We start from the raw sequence: 11,537 nt of genomic DNA on the forward strand, positions 1-11,537 counted from the left end.
GGTTTTTCTAGCCATTAATACTATATCAACTTCATGTTGAGATAAATCTGAATTGTTCATCATGAAAATAAATGCCTTTTTAAGTAGTATAGAGTCAATAGATGAGTAATAATTTGATATATTTATGTGAATGAATTTAGTATGTTTCTTATCCTTAATACCAATGAACCAATCAATTACTTCCAATAAACATAAATTAATATTTTGTTTTTGCTTAGGAATATTCTTATCAATAATAAATTTACCACTCTTACCAATATCCAATTTGGCGGGGCAAATTAGTTTAACTTGTTGATTGATAGTAAAATTAAGTTTATAGTCCTTTAAATTTATTCTGGGGGTTTTGGGCATGTAAGGTTCTGTCTGATCTTCCACTTGGAAATCTTCATCTATTTCCTCCACTATTAAGTTAATGTTAAATAACTTTGCCTCAGAAGTTATTTTATGGTGATACATACATCATCTCATTCAGTGAATAAATGAGTTATTCTTATCAAAAAGATTTTCATATATCATTTTGGAGGTGGTAGGGATATGCCCTTTAAAGATTTGTCCTTGAATAGTTCTTCCATTTCAAAGATAATCTGCCATAAGCACTTGTATACAAAGAGAATAATAGAGTATACAATAATAGAAATGCAGGCAGATATCTGGAAATCACTCAGCAGTTTAGGGAACTTGGTTAACTACATGAAACAATCAGATACCAATAAATTCAAATAGAATTAACATCCAAAGAAATTTCCTGTGTATGATAAGTAAATCCAAATAGAGCTTAGAAGAATTTCAAGATATTCAGAGTATATAACAACAAGAACAAGAATGGAGAATTCACATCTTTATTTGATGCTTACACAATACAGGATGATACATACGTACATACACGCACGCACACACACACACACACACACACACACACACACACACACACACATGTTGTAGCTAGGACACTCTGTAATGAAATCTGTCGGAAGTATAACCCCAAGGACAAAGAAATAAGAACCCACAGTATAGTAGAAGCCATAACCACTCATAGTAAAACGGAATACTGGTGGAATGTCTCAGTGAAGACCTCAATAAATTTAAGCACAACAGACCTGATATAATGATTTGGGATAGAGAAGAGAAACTGTGCATAGTTGTGGAAATTAGCTACCCAGTGGATGTTAACATGAAGCTGAAGATCAGTCAAAAAGAGAACACCTATACTGAACTATTGAGAAATCTGCAGTTACTCTATCCAGATTACATGTTCGGGTTTATACCTGTAATTATTAGGGCCCCTGGGATATGTAACACACTGCCTAAATACCAATCTTGAGAAATTAGGCTTCTCAAAACCGGAAAGAAGAAAACTAATTTGAATACTACAGATCCAATCCATCACTGGAACAGTAAAAATCTGTAAAACTTTACAGAAATTTATCATTTAAATATATATGAGCATGTGTAGACATACAACTATTTGCATGAGAATACATACAGAAAGCAAAACATACAAATCTTCACGTACACATCCGTACATACATACATGCATACATACATACCCACCCACCCTGTTGATGTTGAAATTCCAATGAAGAAGCCTTGAATGTATCTATATATCCCTTACCCTTCATTAAGTTAATATATGACAAACTACATCAAACCACTCCCATTTCCCTACCAAATACACTCTAATTTTACACTTCTGTATTAGCTTTCTTCTCTAGACCCTTTCTAATACCACCCATCACTTACTCTTCCTTTTATCCCATCACTCATGCTTACCTTTTTCCAACTCTATCGTCATTCATTTCTCTCCTAACTTCACCTCAGATGACCCAGCCTTTCCATCAATCTCTTGTTATTTTCACCCACCTGTTCTGGTTCTTCTGGTATCATCACTCACTCTCCCGTTTTCCTTCTCATTCTGCTTGAGATCTGTTATGTGAAGAGATGTCTTTTTTGGTATTGTATATATTTTTTGTCTTTCTCCTGCCTCTCATTCTTTTTTTTTTCTATTTTTATTTTTCTTCTCTTTGATAAAAGATATCACACAAAATGTCACACTCTTCTCACAGTCTGACCAAAGCCTTGTGAGTGGATTTGGTAGATAAAAACTGAAAGAAGTCTTGTGTGTGTGTGTGTGTGCGCGCGCACATCTTCCTGTCTCTTTTAGATAAACATTTTCCAATACATCATAAATACAGGAAAATTTTTAGCAGACAATTAAAGTATCATACTGCTGCTGCCCCAATATGAAGAACATTATAACTTGTGAAAATCAGCAAGAGACCACTCCCATTTGTAACTATCAAAACCCTAAAGCTTACCCACTTGACCAGGCATGTATGATAAACTCCATCATATAAAAGGCTGAAATTACAGCTATGCTTCAAAATGAATCAATTGAAAAGAAAAATTACATTGGGTTATGTGAGAAAGAGATGTTATGCAAACCAACTATCTTCTTTTCGGCACATCAATAAATGTAATGCATCAGATGTATATGCCTCATATAGAATTTGAAGAGCAGCTACATGTAATATTTTAACAGATCTAACAAATGCAACTTATGTGTAGTAGGAAGATCTCATATTCTTCTTAAATCCAGCAATTCCAACACACTGCTTAATTCCAGATCTGAAATTTTTAGCAGGTGTAAACACATGAACAGGTTTCTTTTATTGAATTGGAGGACACCACCCACTCCAGATTGAGTTGCTGTCTTGCAGACTTTGACAAATTTTCAATTTTGTTCTATACCAATTGTATTTAATGTGCTCTCTGCAATCAGAGAAGCTGAGGATCTTAGGTTTCTTCATTTCATTTCTTTTTCCTTGTTCCATTTTTTTGCACCAACCTTCTTAATGTTTTTACCATGTTTTTTTCTTATTTTCCCACCGTCCAGCATCCTTGGTTTTTAAAATATATATAATGCATAAACAGAGCCTGAAAGATTGCTTGGAGATATGTGGCATATTTTTAAAATATGCCTGTTCAAGCATCATAAAAGCATGAAACTATACCAACTTGCTGAGGCAATCACAAAAAGCTGTCTATACTAAATGCCCAGGAAAACTGACAAAAAGGGTCTTGCTTCATCCTGTCAAAGATATGTGTTCATGCATTGTAATGGTGAATGGGGATAATGTTGAGTTTGTTGTTCAGTTTCTTCATCCTTGCAGTTTCTCTAAGACCTTTGAATGTCTCATTGTACAACTCACTGTTTAGTCACATTCCAGAAAAGACAACTCCCTTGTTGTCCCCTCAAACAGTCACCATGCCTCCACTGCTTGCTGGCTTTTGAATTTCTTGAACCTTGGAAAAGAGATGTGATGTCATTCCAGCAGCTGAGCCTTTACTTCATGGTCATAATGATTCACTTACATTTCGTCCCGTCACTAGATGGCAGTGGTAGGAAGGGGGACACATCTTCATTGGCTTCAAATGCTTTCAGCAGATCAAAGCAGACTTCCATTCTTCTTTCCTTCAAATCAGGTGTCAACTACCAAAGTACACTTTCCAATACCCAAAGACTTTCATCATCTTCTGTAATGCACTGTAACCAGAGTTCAGGTGGCACAAGCTCATGGATTCTGACTCATCTATACATGTGAATCAAATCATCCAGCTGCTGGTGATCTGTGTCAGTAGTTGTAGTTGATGGTCTCCCGCTGCATGGTTTGTCGTCAATGCTAATTTCCTCTTTCTTTAAACTTCGCCTGTTTGTGTTCATTGCTCTTGTCAGTGATGTTATCTCTATAAGCAACGTGTAGCCTTCTGTGGATGTCAAACAGCTTGCTAGCCTTCTTTGTCAAGAATTCAGTGGCAGCATACTGCTTTTGCATGAAACCATTATTTGCTTACAGTGAAGAACAACAGGAAGAAGGGTTGCCGCAGATATTCTACCAGTATGTGGACTTTGTCAGTTAAAAAATTATTCCCAATTTTGTATGACTTGGTATAACCTTCATATGACTATATATATTTTTGCATATATGTGTGTGTATATATATATAAATACACTTATGTATATTTATATATATATATATATATATATATATATATATAAAAATATACACTTATGTATATTTATATATATATAAATATACACTTATGTATATATATATATATATATATATATATATATTTATATATATATATATATATTTATATATATATATAATATATATATATATATATATATATATATATATATATTTATATATATATATAAAATATACACTTATGTATATTTATATATATATATATATAAATACACTTATGTATATATATATATATATATATATTATATATATATATATAATATATATATATATATATAAATACACTTATGTATATTTATATATATATATATATATATATTATATATATATATATATATATAAATATACACTTATGTATATTTATACATATATATATATATATATATATACATATATACTACTCCTCTGCCCGTGCTTATATCTATCTCACACTCTCCCTTGACTCATAGCTTTTAAACCTGTCCCTCATTACCCTACATTCATCTGCTCGTCATTCTCCTATCTACTTATTCTGCTGTTGTGAAAATGGAAATTAGAATCTAAGAATAGATTCCTACATATCATATCATACTGCCATCTCAGCACTGTCAGTGATCACTCACTCTCCTCTATGCTGCTCCTAAATGGCCTTCATCCATCACTCTAACCTTCATGTCCTGACACATATTTATCACTCACACCCATGATTCACTACATTTACCCTATATGTACATTTAAAAAATCCCATGCCAATGTCAATATCCATCTTTCACTTTTTCACTATCTTCAAACCTTACCCATCCTCCCTGTTTCTTCTGATTCGGTGATCCTTTCTAGTCACCTTCTTGGACATGTTACCTTGTGGGTATGTTCTGGTGCTTCACCCAGCTATCCATGTGAACTGCAAAGTAGCCAAGGACCTCTTCCAAATCAGTAACCCTGTTCCTGCTCTGCTCATCATATTTTAACCTCTAAGATCCTCATTTATTCTTTCTCTTGGAAATTACAAGGCAATTTCAGTGGTACTGGTGTCATAAAAAAAAAAGGATCCAGTACACTCTATAAAGTGGGTGACATTAGGAAGGGCATCCGACCATAGAGACCATGCTAAAATTGAAACACTGGAGCAAGATGTGGTCTGTCAATCTGCTGGATCTTGTCAAAATGCCATTTTTCACCTTCTTTCCTTCCTACTATGGAAGGTGGATATGAAATGAGGGGAATGATAATGTGTATAAGTTATTACCCTCCTCCTCCTCATCATCATCATCATCACCACCACCATCATCATCATCATCATCATCAGTATCACCATCATCATGTCATTTTATGTCTGCTTTCCGTGTTCGACAAGATTCAACACAGAGGACCAGATCATCCTCTAGTGTCTCATATGATTTTTTATGACTGAACGTCCTTCCTAACTACAACCACTTCATTGGATGTACTGGGTGCATTTTTCATAGCACCAGCACTATAGAGTTGCTTTGCCATCAGCAAGACTAAAGAACTCTTTCAAACTCTGTATTGTCACTGTTATTCCTGCCATCCTTGCAGCAATTAGAAAGTTGACAATTTCTAAATTGCTGTGTTGTGCACATATGGCAACAATATCTTTTATTTCTTGTGTTAGCATTTTGTCTGCCATGATGGAACTGAAAGAAATTATAACCTTTTAGGTTAAAGGGAGTATTAAACTTATAATTAAGTGTCCTTAACTATTCCTTGTAGCCTGTATATCACATCTCTGGCAGCTAACAACTTAGATCTACTACCCCAGGCTTAGCTCCCCTACACACAATGCAGGGTATTTAACCTCTGTTGCCAAGACTACAGCCCACTCATTTTGATCATGCAGCCTTATTTGTAATTGATCTCCATCAAATTTGGTTACTCTCTCATAAAAACTGTTGTTACTAATGTGTTCATTCTCTACTGAATATTGATTGAGCTGCCGACTTGCATTAATATCCCAATACAAGGAATTGATGTTATTACTGAATATAATATGTTGCAGCCTGCTGTGAAAGTGCTGCCAGCATCCTACCAACATGTGGGCCTAAAAAGAAAGCAGCTGGTGTTCATTTTGATAGCATTAATACCATGTGATGTGAGCTGACCAATAAAGATTTAAACAGCAAGAGTAACATCTGCTATTATTCTCATTGTGATTGATGACTGATGAGCTTATGTAAGGGAGACAACTATTGGTGACTGTAAATGTTTCTATCAACAATCTTGTGACAGTTACGAGTGTGGGAAGTGGGTGTCTTTAAGTTTCAGAAATTGTTAACAATATTTGTAGTTATTTTCATTCTGTATGGATAATTATACCACAAAATTTTTCTAGATCTACATCAATAAGGAATTGGATCTTTCTGATTTGGTATTGTAATTAGGGGCTGCCTTTTTGAGAGTTTCTTCATCAGAAGATAGGTTGGAGACTAGCTACTGATATTATTAACTAATCATTTGATTATTACTGGTGGATGGTTAGAGCTTCTGTTGATGTAGGACATATTCTCATTTGGCTAACGAAAAGGTTTATATTTGCCTGTACTAAGATTCATGTTAATGTCTAGGACATTAACTTCTTTAAGATTAGTGCTTATTGTAGTTTTTAAATTGAGTTCACTAAATACTTTACATAATCTCATTCCTGAATACTCATCACTTTTCTATCAATGGTATCTTAGAGCTTTGCACAGCCCTCTAGTTTGCCAGCTCTAGTCAAACCATTCAACCCATACCCACTGCAAAATCAGCAACTGTGAGTTCACTTGAAATATATATATATTGCTTGCTGATGCAAGCTGCTCTCATCTCTGGCAGATGAGGTGTTCAGTACTGGAGAGTGGCAGAAATAGCCTGAAACCAGGACTGGTCTACTGGTCCTGTCGCTTGGAGATGGTAGGGGTTCGCTCCACTGCTTACAATTGTATCAGATGCAGCTATGCATCATTAACCAGCTAGAAAAGATGTCCTCTTGGGGTTAAAAGATCACAGTAGAGTCCACTTGAATGGACAGCCATGTTAAAGTGGCTACGAATATTACTTGTCAGTACAACTACTGCATTGATTTCTTAGAGAGATTTTAGAAATAGTGACTTGATTTGAGAGATAGCAATATTTTTCAATGTATATTTATATATATGCTAGTGTGGGCTATCTTTATGCTATGTTTAAGACAGCATATTTTACATTGATTTTATGTCATTGTATCATATATTCCTATAGTGTATATGCATAAGTATACATATTGCGTGTAGGTAGGAACAGTATTCAATGAAGGGTGGTGTGTATAGAATATCTGAAGACAGCTGTTTCACTCTTTAGGTGTGGTTCAAAGGGGATTTGGTTGTTACTGAAAGGAAAACTATGTGCATTATCAAAGTACACTGGAATTATTACTGAATATATTCTTTGTGTATATTGTTACTACAACAGTTACATTTTATGGATGGGTTTTCTTAGATTATTCTATAATCCCTAGGTTATTCCTGACATTTTAGTGAGTCTATCACATATGTTTGTTTCATTGGGAAACCCTACAAATTATATTCTGAAAGTCTGGTACCTTCATAATGGTTCTTTATATTACTGGGTAAATATTTATTCACTGTCTGAAAGTATTAATGAATGTGGATGAAGTAATACTAATTAAAAAGCTTTAATCTTTTCCGGTATAAGATATTTCCATTTACTTTCAGTGTTTCAGCATTTGATTTGTGTATATGGATGATGGTGAGTTTACATGCAAATATGTGTGGGAAGAGTATTAGTGTGCATGTATATTTAATTGAGAATAATTTGGCTCTATTTTCAGGTTTTAAATTTTTAATCACTTTCAACCAGAAATCAATTTTTGCAATACAAATCTCAGAAATACCTGAAGTGAATGGGAAAATTTTCAAATTTCATTCTTAGATTATAATATATTTCTCGTCTTTTTTAGTTCCTTCTTGAGCCATGACTGGCTCATAAAAGGCCGGTTTCCCAGTTTCATTGGCACATAGGCTCCCCACCTGGATGAGATGTAGGTCCGTTACAGGTTGGCTTGCGATATACGGATGTCCTGGATCCAGCCTTCACTGGACAATACCTCTACTTCAATTCCCACCATCCATACAGTGTAAAGAGAGGGATTGCTTAGTGCTTAAAATATCAAGCAAAGAATATAAGTAACGATCCTGATACACACCATAAAGAAATGATCAAGCTAAGCAACAACTACCCCAAAAACATATTATCCACTCCAATTATGAAAAGAAGTGAGGATGAAACCCTTAAGCTGACCAGTCTGTCTACTCTATATGAAAGGCCTCTCCGAAAAGATACAAAAGATATGTGGCCCATATGACATCAGGACAGTATTCAAGAGTAATACAACACTTCACAAATATCTCCTTCGAGTAAAACCACCAATAGAAGAGAATATGACCAAAGACTGCATGTACTCCATCCCATGCAGCCGTGGTAGGCTATACAAAGGCGAAACATGTTGCCCTCTCAAAATAAGGGTAGCGAGACATCGCAAAGCTGTGACATGAGACGATATTGATAAATCAGGTATAGCTGATTAGGTATGGAAAAATGGAGACCACCTCACCCTGTGGGATGAAGTTAAAATAATGGACAGAGAACACCACTGGAAAATATGAAAACTAAAAGAAGCAGACCTAGTGCAGATATGAGTAGCATGTGGGAACCGGTATTAAGGGAGGATAGAAAAATATTAGATTCATAAGCCCTAAAATTCACTCCATAATTGCCCACGGCCAATATATGTATATATATTATATATATTTAGGTGTGAGTTAGAGGTTGAGAAACCAACTAAGGGATATTACCTATCCAATATACTGGTGGTAGTGTACCCAGTTATTCATGCCCAAGTGCTAGTTGTTGCATGGCAATCTCGCAATTGAGTTTACCGGCTGATGTCTGTCGATTTCATATGCTCTCCAATTCCTTATTTACCATATATATATATATAATATACATGTATATATATATTCTTTTATATGTTTCTGTGTTTGTGTTTGTTCCTCCACCATCACTTGACAACTGATGCTGGTGTGTTTACATCCCTGTAACTTAGCGGTTCAACAGAAGAGACCAATGGAATAAGTACTGGAGTTGATGTGTTCAACTAAAGGCAGTACTCCAGCATGGCTGCAGTCAAATGACTGAAACAATTAAAAGAATATATATAATATACATACAATATACATATATATATAATATACATGTAGATATATATAATACACATATGTATATATATAATACACATATATGTATATGCAATTATGTATTTTTTCTATATATATTTATGAATATATATATGTAATATACATATATACAGGGGTTGGACAAAATAATGGAAAGACCTTAAAATTTCAAACAAATTTATATTAATATGGGGTAGGACTGCCTTTGGCAGTAATTACAGCTTGAATTCTATGAGGTATGGACTCATACAAAGTTTGAATTGTTTCCAAAGGAATTTTTGCCTATTCTTCAGCTAAAACAGTCTGCAGTTCTTGAAGTGATGATGGTGGAGGATATCGACTCCCTACTTGTTTTTCTAAAATGCACCATAAATGTTCAATAATATTGAGATATGGAGACTGTGGTGGCCAGATAAGATGTTCAACTTCGCTAGAATGTTCATCGTGCCATTCAGTAACTAATTTAGCTTTGTAAATTGGTGCATTATCATCCTGAAAGTTTGCATATCTCTCCGGAAACAGTTCTGCAACCATAGGATGAATTTGATCAGATTAAATGCTTAAATAGTCTTGACTATTAATTATGCCATGAAAGGAAACCATTGGACCAGCGGATTTCCAAGATGTAGCCCCCCAGATCATCACAGATCCTCCTCCATGTTTAACAGTTGGAAGAAGGCAGTCTGGGTCAAATGCTTCTTTTGGCTGTTTCCACATGTATACTCGGCTGGAGGTCAGAAATAAGGTAATGGATGACTCATATGAGAAAATAACATTCTTCCACTGCTCTGTTAAAACTCTCCATTTTCTTCTTGTCATATATATATATATATAGTAAATCCCAAAAAGAAGAACAAACACAAAAAAAAACAACAACGCAAGGACATGGTACATGTAAAGTATTAGCAGACGCTCAGGGAAGGAAAGAAGGCTGGCTTAATGTTTCAAGCAGACGCTCTTCTTCAGAAACAGAGTAAAGTCCAATAGCAGGGAAGATGGAGGTAGAAAATTGCTAACGATTCACGTGTGGTTACATTTTGAAATGACCGGAAGACATACACATTCTTGTTCTTTTGTTTTCTGTTGAATATTCTGTATATTATTCTTAATTTTTAATCTTTTTATACATATTTCTTTACAACATGGAATATTTTCCTTTCAAGGAATTGCTGTCAATATATTACTGATGTTTTGTTTTGTTCTCCTCAAACTTTTTCCAGATGCAGAAGACATGCCACAGTGGGAGAAAGAATTGCAGAAGGAACTTCAAGAATATGATATGGTGGATGATAGTGTGACAGCTGAAGACATCGACTTGGAGAAAGAAATTTTGCAACAGCTCGAGGAGGAGAACAAAACAGCCTGAAGAGGATTCACTTCTATTGTCATATTTGACCAGCTGTATTTTTCCTCTCTCTTTTCTCTCCCCCTCTCTCTTCTACAAAACTGTCACCAAAATTGTTAGTAGTACTTTTCTTTTGGTTCTTTACTGATCATGTATTTTCATCTGTTGTTATTGTTGCTATCATCATTAGAGTCATCATCAGTGTAGCCTATTGAACACTGCACTTGAACTGCTCTTGTTAGTAGTGGCAGGGTTACTTTTTGTGAATTTGATTTCATACCAGTGTTTGTTGGCTGGACAAAACTCATGATAATAGAACTGGTTATTGTTACTACTAATATTACTACTAATACTTCTGTTGCTGCTGCAACTACTTCAAACTAAATAGCAATATTACATCTACCACTACTACGAATACTACTGCATTACATTCCCACATTTTTATTTTTGTCATAAGACCAATATTATACATTAACTAAAACATTTGTATTCTTTTTACCACATTCAAGCACATGACCATATGTGTTTTAACTGAAGTAATATTTTTTTTTTTTTTGAATTTCAATTTTTAATACCTGTATAGTTTATATTTTAGTTTAAACAAAATTAATTTCTAAATTACTAACAGAAGCAATGAAAAATATGTCATGCAAATAATTTTTGTTCATGTTTTATGACATTAATAGGCATTACCATTGTTTTATTTATTGTTTGTTTTTTTCCATTGAGACTTTTAACTCAGAATATATATATATATATATATATACACATATATATACATATATATACACATATATATACATATGTTTATATATATATATATATATATATATATTTTCTAGCTTAAAAAATATGTCTTAATAAACATACACACATACATAGTATTCTTTTTTCATTTTCCAGAATGGTTTGTTAAAGAATATTTTGAAA

General features: G+C 34.1%; 1 protein-coding gene across 1 annotated transcript in view; it reads left to right on the forward strand.

Moving 5' to 3' along the window:
- LOC115215440 (synapse-associated protein 1) overlaps nt 1-11,332 on the forward strand; it is a gene marked incomplete at its 5' end in the record, with an annotated part of 79,993 nt that extends 68,661 nt beyond the window's left edge. Inside the window, one exon of the mRNA XM_036506019.1 lies at nt 10,483-11,332. Within this exon, the coding sequence (XP_036361912.1) occupies nt 10,483-10,628 (146 nt within the window). The remainder of the gene's footprint in view (nt 1-10,482) is intronic.
- Between the last annotated feature and the right edge of the window lie 205 nt (nt 11,333-11,537).

The sequence above is a fragment of the Octopus sinensis genome, linkage group LG9 (assembly GCF_006345805.1).
Source record: "Octopus sinensis linkage group LG9, ASM634580v1, whole genome shotgun sequence".
Classification (NCBI taxonomy): domain Eukaryota; kingdom Metazoa; phylum Mollusca; class Cephalopoda; order Octopoda; family Octopodidae; genus Octopus; species Octopus sinensis.